The sequence below is a fragment of the Myripristis murdjan genome, chromosome 18, assembly GCF_902150065.1.
Source record: "Myripristis murdjan chromosome 18, fMyrMur1.1, whole genome shotgun sequence".
NCBI lineage: Eukaryota > Metazoa > Chordata > Actinopteri > Holocentriformes > Holocentridae > Myripristis > Myripristis murdjan.
In genome coordinates this window covers 366,158-378,657 of record NC_043997.1, presented here as the reverse complement: position 1 = coordinate 378,657, position 12,500 = coordinate 366,158, and the positions used below count along the sequence as shown (strand labels likewise).

The following is a 12,500-nucleotide window of genomic DNA, read 5'->3' as shown; positions in this document are numbered from 1 at the left end:
GCACGTCGTACCAGTAGCCCCCCTTCAGACCGCCGTCGTTCCGTAACCGTGACAACGCCAGGTTGGCGGCTGCTGTGGGCAACGCCCTGGAGAACATGGGGTCACATGACCATGGGCCAATCAGAGCCAACTTGAAGGTGACAGTCCAAACCTCTGCGATGCATAGCAACCACAGACATGCCCCTAGCAACCACCTGGGAAGCAGCATCCTGACAGCCCTGAGGAAAAAAAATAAATAAATAAACAGTTTGGAGATAAACGTTCAGGATGTTCTCAGTTTTCACATTTTAAAACTTAATATTCTATTGTTCAGTTTTGCTTTTTGGTTATTTGTCTTTTTCTTTCTTATTGAGCTTCACTGAATCGATTATAAATTAATAATAGATAATAAATTAAATTCAAACTGAATCTACTGGGACAAATCCAAATGAAAAGCTTTTAATAATTCTGAAAAACAAGAAATTTTTTTTTACCCTATTTAATATAATAAGTAAGAGTAAATGAATTATTATTGTTATTATTGTCATTGTTAGGGGTCAGGGTCAGGGGTTAGGGGTTGCTGCTTCATCTCGTCCCAGGAAACATTTTTTTTTTATTTGTTTTGTTTTTCAGAGCAACCTGACAGAATGTGCTGACAACAACAATAATAATGATGATGATGATGATGATGATGATGAGCTGTTCACTTGGCCGTGCTGCTTCCAGGTGTTGGTGGCTGTCAGGTTAACATGCTAGCAAAGCCACAGGTCGCTGCTGGTGAAAGCTTTGTGTGCGTGTGTGTGTGTGTGTGTTTCTGTGTGTGTGTGTGTGTATTGTGAAATGGACACAGACTGAATTCTGATGATTTTAGTGTAAAAAGCAGGGACCAGCAGAAACACTGATGCACAACGTGTGTGTGTGTGTTTCAGACTGCAGGAGTGAACAGAGGCAGAGACGCCCCCATCAGGCTGCTCAGGTGCACAATGTGTAACTGTCTGTGTAAGACAGCATAAACTCTAACCCAGGATGTTTCAGATGTGTGCAGACCAGGGCCCTCATTTACAAAACTTTGCGTAGGATCCATACTAAAAGTGTACATACGCCCAAAAGCCGAAAATGCCGTACGCCCAAAAAAATCCAGACTTATAAAGCTATGCGAATGCACACCTGCAAGCAATTTCCCTTTATAAATCACAGACCACCTGAAAGTTTGCGGACAAGATTGCGTCTCATCCTCCGCCCACTACACGCCCACATTCAACCATAAATGGCCAATGCAAAGCACCTCATGAATGTTGATGAATATGTAAATGATCCATCTGACCAATGGTGTGTTACGGTTAATCATGGCAACCTGCGAGAGGAAGGCGGAAAAACGGAATTTTACAGATCCGGAAATGGAGGTGGTGGGCTGGCGGGCTGCAGGCTGCAGGTTTTAGCGGAAGAGTGCATCAGTACGTCAGGCTTGAATGGTTAGAATTTCTAGAATTTCTAAGTTTTCTTTTTTTTTTTTTTTTTATTTATTTATTGACTTACCAAGACGCCAGCAATTACGCACGGCGCCTGCCTGCAGTCTGTTCCCTACACGGCTGTGTGTCAGGATGAAGGAGTCATGTGGTGAGCCAGGCCATCGTGCCACTAAATTTGTCAGGTGCATGTTGGGGTCACATATGACTTGTACATTAATGGAATGTACATGTTTTCTATTAACACACACATTCACTGTCACATGGAGCCCTTATAGCAACATGAGTGCAGTTCATTGAGCCGATCAAATTTGGAAAACCGGACATTGCTGCAAATTGCCTTTTATTGTTGGCCTGTTCTCCCACAGTGAAGGGAAATCTAATATATCGACTGGTCACATTAACAATGCCATCCAAGACGGAAGGCATTATTGCGCTTAGAGCTGCGATATCCCAGATCTGTGGATAATGTCAGAATTATAGCCAAAAGTGGCTTCAGGAAGAGAGTTGAACATTATATTGTTGATATTAAATGCATACCTGTCGGCCAATTCGCGCTGGTAAGAGCCGGTTGCCAGAAACCCCAGGGTTTAACACCTGTACCTGAACAGGGACAGCAGGGTTCCGCAGGGTCGGCCTCTCTAATAATGGACCCAGTTCAGCACACAGATCCAAGAGCATTGTTCTAGGGAATCTAAATCATCATGGGCCAGGAAATCTTCATGGTCTCTGAAAACTCATTCCCTCCTGATCCTCCTGTTTACATAATGTGCCAAAGCATCCATCGCGCAGCATTACGCACGAGTGTCACCATGGTATTTATATGTTTACAGCAATTTGACTGCTGGCCTCAAAACTTGTCCCAATTTACGTTTCAGTCTGCGATATCCACCACCCTGGCATGATTTAAAGACGGAAGTGTGACAGGGGAACGCACTGGGCTGCAATTCTTTAATGTCATTTGTGTAATTTGTCAACCAGTGATACTAATTTCATCAGTTACACTCGTTACAATATAGTTTTTTTTTTTTTTTTAATGCAAGTTCCTTATGTAATAGTTATGGCTCAGTAGCGCGAGCACAAATATCACTGCTGTTTGGAATGTTTGTGATGAAGTGGATTTACAATGAACGTTTGATATGGAGTGTAAATAAATGTGTGAGACGAATCATGATGCAGTTTGGATTCAATTCACCATCTGCGTCGCCAAATTCCCCTTGTCTCCAAGATGTGCGTAGGCTTACGGATGGTTCAGAATTTACGTGGAGGACCGCACATTTTTCCGCCAAGTTTTTTATTATAAATCAACCTTTGCGTGGAAAGTGGCGTACGCCAATTTCAGGCCCCGTTTTGTTCGTACGCAATGTTTATAAATGAGGCCCCAGGACTTTGCCAGGAAGCTGGTGTCGTTACATTCAGCAGGTGATCAGTGTGATGAGTAATCTGTGTGTGTTCGGTTCAAGTAAAGGGAAAGTACACAGAAATAAAGAGCAGCTGCCAGCGGGGTGTGCATCAGAATTCGCTGGGTCACTGCACCTTTGTGTGTGTGTGTGTGTGTGTGTGTGTGTGTGTGCATGCGTGCGGTGCAAAGGTTCCAGGCAGAGTTATGCACTAAAAAGTGTCCAGGACAACAACAACAACAATAATACTGATGATGATGATGATGATGATGGTGATGGCAGTCATGGTGCTGATGGGTCTTTGTGTCTGTTTGCTCAGTCAGGGTTAGAGCGGCAGATGAGGACAAGATTACGTGTGTGTGTGTGTGTGTGTGTGTGTGTGTGTGTGTGTGTGTGTAATGAGATGGGTCTAATCCAGGTTTGCAGGATATTTTGAGCCGTAAAGCAGCTTCTTTCTTCGGGTCAGGATTACACTGTCAGCCGTTACCGTGGTTACCACAATACTGTCCACTCAGCAAATCGACATATGGTTACCGTGGTTACCACAATACTGTCCACTCAGCAAATTGACATATGGTTACCGTGGTTACCCTACACACTGTCCACTCAGCAGTCAGCTGACTGGTATTGTGAACTGATGTTGTTATCATGGTTTCCTGGGAGAGATGCTCCTACATTTTGATTGACAGGTCAGCCCCTCCCCACTGCAGCCCCTCCCTCCAGCGCCCCCTTACCCCCCAGCAGCCCCTCCCCCTCAGTAGAGGAATGAGAAAACAAGTTTGGCTCCACCAACAACAGATCAAGCTTCCAAAAGGATTTAAAACAAATAGAGTGCAGGTGGAGACCCTCAAACCCCAAGACCTTCAGACCGTCAGACCATCAGACCCTCAGACCTTCAGACCGTCAGACCTTCAGACCGTCAGACCATCAGACCATCAGACCATCAGACCATTAGACCCTCAGACCTTCAGACCATCAGACCTTCAGACCATCAGACCGTCAGACCATCAGACCCTCAGACCTTCAGACTGTCAGACCATCAGACCATCAGACCATTAGACCCTCAGACCTTCAGACCATCAGACCTTCAGACCCTCAAACCCCAAGACCTTCAGACCATCAGACCTTCAGACCCTCAAACCCCAAGACCTTCAGACCTTCAGACCGTCAGACCATCAGACCATCAGACCTTTAGACCATAAGACCCTCAGACCCTCAGACCAGCAGACCATCAGACCTTCAAACCCTCAGACCCTCAGACCTTCAGACCTTCCACTTGAGGTCATCTGACAGCTCTCCACAGTTCTGGGGTCAAAGGTCACAGTTTATGTTAACAAGTTAAAGTTTACATTAAAGAGATTATAAACAGTTTGTAACAGCAGAAACAAACTAAACTAAAATATCTACAAATGCAATAATAATTATAATATTAGTATTTATAATATCTATTATATAATAATAGACTAGGATATCCACAAAGACTTTAACTATAACAATAACAACAATAATAATAATAATAATAATAATAATAATAATAATAATAATAACAGTAATAATATATTAATTATAATAACTGACTGCCAGATGCTTTTCCTTTATTCCTTCATCTTTCAGGCACTAAATCTTCTGACTTGTGAAGAAAAGACGTTTCTAAATAAAAAACTTCAGGCCTGCTGACTCCTGTGACCTCTGACCCTTATAGCTTCACATGCTAATGCTACTGCTAATGCTAATGCTAATGCTGGGTGACACCATTAGCTAATGCTGAGCAGCACTAAGAACACTAATAATGGTAACAATGCTAACGCTCTTAAGGGGAGGGGTGGGCTGGGGGGTGTTGGCTGACAGTCTGTTTAATCCAATCACACATGAAACCATATTAAACCTGTCCAACACACACACACACACACACACACACATACACACACACACAGGAGGCAGAGCTGTAAAGTCAATTTGTCAGAGCCAATCACAACGTCAGATTTAAAATCAGGTCAGCTTCACCTTTGAGATCACATCGCACCCTCCTTCCTCTTCTGGCACACACACCCATGCACACACACACACACACACACACACACACACACTTCCTATTTTTCTCCCTGTTAAAGGGTTTTTTTAGGGAGTTGTTCCTCATCCGATGTGAGGGTCCAAGGAACGAGGATGTTGTATTTCCTGTAAAGCCCTTTGAGACAAATTTGTAATTTGTGATTCTGGGCTATATAAATAAATAAATTGAAATTGACACACATCAGTTAACAAGTCCTGCAGTATCGTGTTTCTGCAGGTTCTGCAAAGAGTCAGATGGGGATAAAAATATTGTAAATAATCCGCACAAGTCAAAATTAATTCTGTGTGGCCAGATTCCAGGTGAAATAAAAATGAAAAACAAACAACAAAACAAGTGGGGGTTTCTCTCATAAAAACAGATACAATTATAATTTACATTTGGCAGATGTTTTTATCCAAAGTGACGTAAATATGAGATTTTTACACACCAACAAGCAAAGATCAATTCAGGAGAACAACAATATGAGAACCATGAATCTCTGGTTCTGGTCCAGAGGACAGAGGAGCTCCAAGGCCGAGTAGAGAGGAGACGGACAGAGAACAGAGGGATCATGCAGGAAAGAGGAAAGCATACAGGCATTTTTTATTATTGTAGTTACACAGTCCATCAGGTGGTTTTTAGCCTCCTCTTACAGACCCAGAGTGATTCTACAGGTTGAATGGCGTTTGGTCACTCATTCCTCCAGCGAGGAGCTTCAGAGGAGCAGAGTCCAGCTGCTGGTTCAGGGCCTTGTTGTGCTGGAGGCTCAAGGCATCGCTGCACGGCGGAGTGAGGAGGCTGGGAGGGAGCGAACACCTGGAGGAGGGAGTCCATGTAGGCAGGAGCAGGTCTGGCTGCTGCTCTGCAGGCAGCAGAGAGTCCAGGCCTTGAGTTTGATGCGTGCAGCAGCTGGGAGCCAGCGAAGGGATATGAGTGGCGGAGGGATGTGACCTGTTTTGGGCTGGTTGTAGACCAGATGCAGCGCCACCTTCTGGATCATCTGCAGAGGCTCCTGCTGCCAGGAGCCCTGCCAGGAAGGAGCTACAGGAACCACAAGCACCTGGACCAGGAGGTGTGCTGCAGGTTCAGACAGGTGTGGTCTGATCCTCCTGATGTTGTTCAGGACAAAAGTCACATGGGAATCAGCTGAGTAGAATCCAGTTTAATGCTGATCTGTTATTGTACAGGGGCCTGGCTGAGAAGACGAGGAGCTCAGCCTTTGACAGGCTGACCTGAAGGTGGCGCTCCTTCATCCACGCAAGTATCAGTCAGGTAGGTTGATATTTGTGCCGAGACTGTGAGGTCGTCTGGCTGGAACTTCAGGAGTAGCTGGGTATCATCAGCATGAGAGTGGCATCATTAGCCATGCGAGCACATGACTGCACCAACAGAGGAGGTGTGTATTGAAAAGAGAAGGGGACCCAGCACTGAGCCTTGAGGAACCCCTGTGGACCAGCAGGAGGACTTAGACTCTTCCCCTCTCCCTGAGAGGCAGGACTCAAACCGGTGGAGGGCAGATCCTGAGAAGCTCAGCAAGTGCACAGAGGACGATCTGCTGGTTAACTGTGTTGAAGGCAGCTGATTGGTCGAGCAGAAGTAGGACAGAGGACTGAGCGGCAGCAGAGGTGATCGAAGTGGCAGCAGAGGCTTGAGGAATGAGTTAAAGGCTGAAAATAATTTCTGAGTGTCTCTGTGTTGCTGATTTTCTCCTTATAATAAGCGGTTTTGGCATTTTTTAGCTAGGAGGAAAATGCTGATAGGAGAGTCTGATAACTACTGAGGTAAACACAGAAACAGATTCAAAAACACTTCCTGACCAACTGCTACCTCATGCGTTCTAGATCTAAGCTTGTTCTGCTTTTAAAACAGTTTAGGCACAAATGTTCCTCCTGCTTTTCTTGTCATGTTTGTATATGAGTGTTTGAATTTGAACATTTTTCTCTTTATGCTTTAATCTCACCTCGATGATGAAGTCCATCATCCAAACTCTCTGAATCCTGAAACACTGAGACTGGGTTGCACTGGGAACACTTAAAAATCAGCCAAAAAAAAAAAAAAAATACACAAAACAAATTTACAGCAAACTTCTATGTGTGCTCACATTGGTGAACCTGAGGAAAGCTTCTGGCTTTGGTGCTGAGGGAATGTGTAGACCAGCTCTCCAAGATCTTCACAAAGATCTTCATCCTTTCCATATCTTTCCATATATTTTAAACCATCATCCCACCTTGCCTGAAGTCTGCCACCATTGTTCCAGAAAAAGTTTGGACTTATCTTAGTAAGAGACAAGACACTCTACAGGGATGAAATACAAAGACTAACAGTATGGTGTTCAATCTCATCCTGAACTCCAAAGAACTGACGTCAGAGTGGACTTCCAGACTTGGACAGTGTGGACCCAGGGTCCCTGCTTTCAGCTTTCAAGTACGCACATCTCTGAAGATCTCTCTTAGACTACCAACACCACCGCAGAAGTCAAGAGGGTACAACAGTGACTTCACTTCCTGAGGATCCTCAGGTAGGGAAAGCTGCTGGTGTCCTTCTACTGCTGCTCCATGGAGAGTTTGCTGTTGTACTGCATCTCCATGTGGTTTGTCAGCTGCTCAGCAGCAGACAGGAGAGCCCTTCAGAGGGTCATCAAAACTGCCCAGAACATCACTGGCTGCTCACTGTCCTCTTTGGAGGACCTGTCCAGCTCTCACTGGCTCAGTAGAGCAGCAACACTGAAGACTGAGCAACCTGGACATCATCTGCTGGACCCGAGGACCCGTCCCACCCTGGACATCATCTGCTGGACCTGAGGACTCGTCCCACCCTGGACATCATCTGCTGGACCCGAGGACCCGTCCCACCCTGGACATCATCTGCTGGACCCGAGGACCCGTCCCACCCTGGACATCATCTGCTGGACCCGAGGACCCGTCCCACCCTGGACATCATCTGCTGGACCTGCTTCAGGTCCATTACATCACTGATAAGCAGACTGAAGATCAGCTTCTACCCAGAGCCACATGAGAGCTGAACACTGACTGTTCATGACTACATCACTACAGGAGTATCTACATTTATATTTATAGTTATAGTTATAGTTATATGGATCCAACTGCGCCTACAGATGTATATACACACATGACTTAGACATAGGATCAGTGCAATTCACTAATGTGCAATAACCTGAAGTGCAAAATTCTTTTGTTTCAGCTGCTAAAACTGTATGTCCATATCGTATATTTATCATTTGTATTTATTTATTCCCAAGAGCACTACTGCTCTCATTCCTCAATCACTGCTAATAACTCAAACCTTTTTATCATACTGTTTATATTTTGTTTTTATAGGTTACAGAAAACACATTTTTACATATTTTAAAAATATTGTATACATATTACTTATACACCTAACTATTAAAATGAATACTACCAACAAAATTGGAGCCTCACATGTGGACTCTTAAATATTAGATTTGTCATCTAAAGCCGTGTTAGTCAACAAATTAATTTCTGATGATCAAATTGATTTATTTTGTCTTACAGAAGCCTGACTGTGTCATGAAGAACATGTTAGCCTAACTGCATCCACTCCCCCGAGTCGTAATAATACACACATCGCTCAAGACACTGGCCGAGACTTGACTTTAGCTCATTAATGAACCCCAGGCCCAAACTTAATAACTCATTCAAAAGCCTTGAGTCTCTCACAGCCAAACTGGAAAGCATTCCCTCCCAGCCTGTTAGTTGCACTGGGCGGCCCTCCTGGCCCATACTCTGGACTTCTGTCTAACTTCTCAGAGTTTTTACCGAGCCTGGTCCTCAGCACAGATAAAGTCATTATAGCTGATGATTTTAATGTTCATGCAGACAAAGATAATGACGACCTTAGTGCTGCGTTCATGTCATTATGAGACTCAGGTGTCTTCTCTCGGAGTATAAATGAACTCCTTGCTTTCACCAAACCCTCCACCTCATTTCAACTTATTGTATTGAAACTGAGCATCTTATCTCCATGTAATCCACTTTTATCTGACTATGATGTAATAACCTTTGAATTTCTAAAGGATGTGGGGTTCCACCAAACTGGAGGAATCTCTCTTAGTTTGGCAAGAAAGTCTCAAAACACACAGAAAGGCCATCTGCTGTGCCAGAGCTGCCTGCTACTCATCTCTTACAGAGGAAAATAAAAACAACCCTGAGGTCTGGATCATATTGTCATAACCTGCTGCGCTAACTTCAGGCAGGCTGTCAGCTGTCAGCTGTTAGCCATTAGCTGTTAGCATCCCAGGACAGAGTTTAGCAGATCAGATGTTCAGCCGGTTGGGACGGCACTGAGGGTCAAAGGGGGCGGAGCCTCAGTCTGATCTGTTAAACCTTTAAACCTTCCAAACATTTTCATCCACAGCAGATTTTACTTTCATTTTACTTTATTTTCCTCCTGAGCTCTGTTCTGTTTGCTGATTTCACCTTCCGTCTGTACGCCACTTTCTTTCACTTTCTTTTATCTCTTTAAAGCACTTTCTAACACGCTCACTGTGCTGTTAACCTATCACACACACACACACACACACACACACACACACAACACACACACACAGAACACACTGTGTTTACCTGTTGCTGCTCAGAGCTTCATTTGATGTGGAAGTTTAGCTCCAATCGATGAAAAGAAAAGAAACTCCGATCGTCCTGAGAGAGAATGAAGAGAGACAGAGGGAGAGAGACAGAGACAGAGAGAATGAGAGAGAGAGGGAGAGAGAGAGAGAGAGAGCGGGAGAGAAGGAGAGAGAGAGAGAGGATGGGTGAGCAAGGTAGATAATCTGGTTTAGGGTTCAGGAGAGCAGGAAGTGGCTTTTCTCAGGACATGAGCCTGTAATGAGAGGATGACTTCTGGCAGGCTGTGTGTGTGTGTGTGTGTGTGTGTGTGTGTGTGTGTGTGTGTGTGTTAGAGGACTGTCCTTACCTTCTGCCCAGGTTGGTGGGGGTGGTGTGTGTGTGTGTGTGTGTGTGTGTGTGTGTGTGTGTGTGGGGTGGGGGGTGGGGGATGGGGAGGACGTGTTCTCCGTTCTCATTTATTTCAGTTGAGTTCAAGCCTTTAGTTCTCAATTTATGGACATATTTTTATGTATTTATTTTTGTATTTATTTTGTATTTGTTCATCTTTTTATTTGTGTGTACTCTTTATTTATTTATTTGTTTATTTTTTATGTACTTGATTGAATTGATGAATCCAATTCCAATTCAACTGATTATTTATGTTTGTATTGATGTTGTCAGTGACAGCACCCTCACTGCACACACACACCAGCACAGTATGTGTGGGTGTGTATATGTTGTGTTTATGTTGTGTACATTGTAACTTAATATATGTATACTTTTATATTGTATATATGTATACTTATATATCCTTTTATATTTTTTATTCTTATTTTTATACAGTCCACTTGTGCACTGTGTGTGTGTGTGTGTGTGTGTGTGCGTGTACTGCTGCTGTCAACACTGCGAATTTCCCCACTGTGGGATCAAAAAAGGCAAATCTTATCTTATATCAGTATCAATATCCTCACATACACACACATGTTGTGACGTCCTGAGATCAACTCTTCTCAGACCCCCTGTGATCATCAAAACTCACATTCATGCATACATACGTGTGTATTTTATATGCACATACATGAAAGGAGGTGGTTGAGGAAAATATTCTGATTTATTTGTGTATTTAGTTTGTTGTGAGCTACGACTGGACTGCTGATTTTAAGGATCAATATTCTCTCTTCTTTCTTTCTCTCCCTTCACCCATTCACTAACACACACACACACACACACACACACACACACACACACACACACACACACACACAAGGGACAACTGATTCCTGACTAGGTTTAAAACACAAATAAAAAAAAAAGTGGTAATGAATAGATAAATAACCAGTGGGTAACCCCCCCCAACACACACACACACACACACACATTTCAAGCCCCCTACATTTCAAGTACCTGCTGAATCTGCCTCAGCAGGTACTGTCCGTGGTGCTGAATCTGCCTCAGCAGGTACTGTCCGTGGTGCTGAATCTGCCTCAGCAGGTACTGTCCGTGGTGCTGAATCTGCCTCAGCAGGTACTGTCCGTGGTGCTGAATCCGCCTCAGAAGGTACTGTCCGTGGTGCTGAATCTGCCTCAGCAGGTACTGTCCGTGGTGCTGAACCTGCTGAAGCACTTATTTCAACAGGAGAGACTGAAAGCTACATTTAGAGCAGGAACCTGCCAACTCAGCAGGTTGCTATTCTGTGGGTTCTGCAGGTCTGGGTTCTGCGGTTGTTCCGTGTGGATCCTGAAGCTGCTCAGTCTTGTTCCGTGTGGATCCTGAAGCTGCTCAGTCTTGGTTCCTGTGAGGTTCTGCTGGGACACAGGAGGACGTGTTCTCTGTTCTCAAGTTCTAGATGTTCCTCAGAAAAGTCTCACGCTGAAGCATCATCAGTATGTGTACAAGGCCACCAAACATCACAGACTAGTGACTAAATATTAGAGTTCTCCACACCAGAGACAGTCAGGGTGTGTGTGTGTGTGTGTGTGTGTGTGTGATAAAAACTGCACTCTACCAGAAAAAAAACAGAGTCAGCATTTTCTCATTCAGCCCATTTATTTGGGTGCGCGCACACACACAGACACACACACGCACACACACACACAGACACACCCACACGCGCGCACACACACACACACACACACACACACACAGAACCACAGCAACCTCTGGCCCCACCCAGTGGCCACTGACAGAACAGATCTGTGTCCTGATTGGTCGGGTCGGGTCAGGTGACTCATAAAGCGATCTTCGTGTTCCTGAAGCTGGAGTTATCCCTGCAACACACACACACACACACACACACACACATTGGAATTATTAATTTGTTATGTTAATTTTTTTTAAACCAAATAAATGTAAACAGAAATCATCAATCCAGCAGAAAAAAAAAATAAAATCAATAATATTTATTTATTTATTTATTATTCATGAGATTTAACTACAAAGTGACAAACACAAAAAAACAAAAACACACAAGAGGCAGCGTGCAGCTGACCCACGTGTCCACCTCTGAGTGTGTGTGTGTGTACTCCTGGTACTCCATGATGGTGGGTAGGGTTAGACAGGTGAGGGGCAGACAGACAGGTGAGGGGCAGACAGACAGGTGAGGGGCAGACAGACAGGTGAGGCAGACAGACAGGTACCTGAGGCTGTCATTGTGTGTCTTGTACTCCATGATGGTGTTGGGCGGCAGGTTCAGGACTCGTCTCAGAGTGTCTCTGATCCGAGACGTCGTCGTCTGATCGCTGGACGTCCTGTTCCAGATCGACAGGATGTCCTCCTGCACACACACACACACACACACACACACACACACACACACAGACAGACAGACAGACAGACAGACAGACAGAACCAAAGGTTCATTGATTCTGAATGTTTTTTCATGTCAAACTGCCTCTCGTTTCCCTGGGGATTATCGGCTTTAAGCACAGCTTCACTACTTCCTGAAAACAAACTGATGAACCCAGGTGTGTGTACAGGTGTGTCTGGCCTGACAACAAAGGTCAGACACACCTGGATTCAT

At 44.4% G+C, this 12,500-nt stretch overlaps 2 protein-coding genes across 3 annotated transcripts in view; both read right to left on the bottom strand.

The window, feature by feature from the left end:
* LOC115376628 (retinal guanylyl cyclase 2) overlaps nt 1–9,545 on the bottom strand; it is a 34,167-nt gene extending 24,622 nt beyond the window's left edge. Inside the window, exons 1-2 of the mRNA XM_030076340.1 lie at nt 9,500–9,545; nt 1–218 (exon numbers count right to left, since the gene is read on the bottom strand). The exon at nt 1–218 is cut by the window's left edge and continues 33 nt beyond it. Of these exons, the coding sequence (XP_029932200.1) occupies nt 1–208 (208 nt within the window). The 5' untranslated portion in view covers nt 209–218; nt 9,500–9,545. The remainder of the gene's footprint in view (nt 219–9,499) is intronic.
* A 1,968-nt stretch (nt 9,546–11,513) lies between these two features.
* Nucleotides 11,514–12,500, bottom strand: part of eif4e2rs1 (eukaryotic translation initiation factor 4E family member 2 related sequence 1) — a 7,980-nt gene continuing 6,993 nt past the window's right edge. For both annotated transcript variants that reach the window (XM_030076476.1, XM_030076475.1), the window contains exons 6-7: nt 12,118–12,254; nt 11,514–11,748 (exon numbers count right to left, since the gene is read on the bottom strand). In XM_030076476.1, coding sequence (XP_029932336.1) covers nt 11,709–11,748; nt 12,118–12,254 — 177 coding nt within the window. In that variant the 3' untranslated portion in view covers nt 11,514–11,708. The remainder of the gene's footprint in view (nt 11,749–12,117; nt 12,255–12,500) is intronic.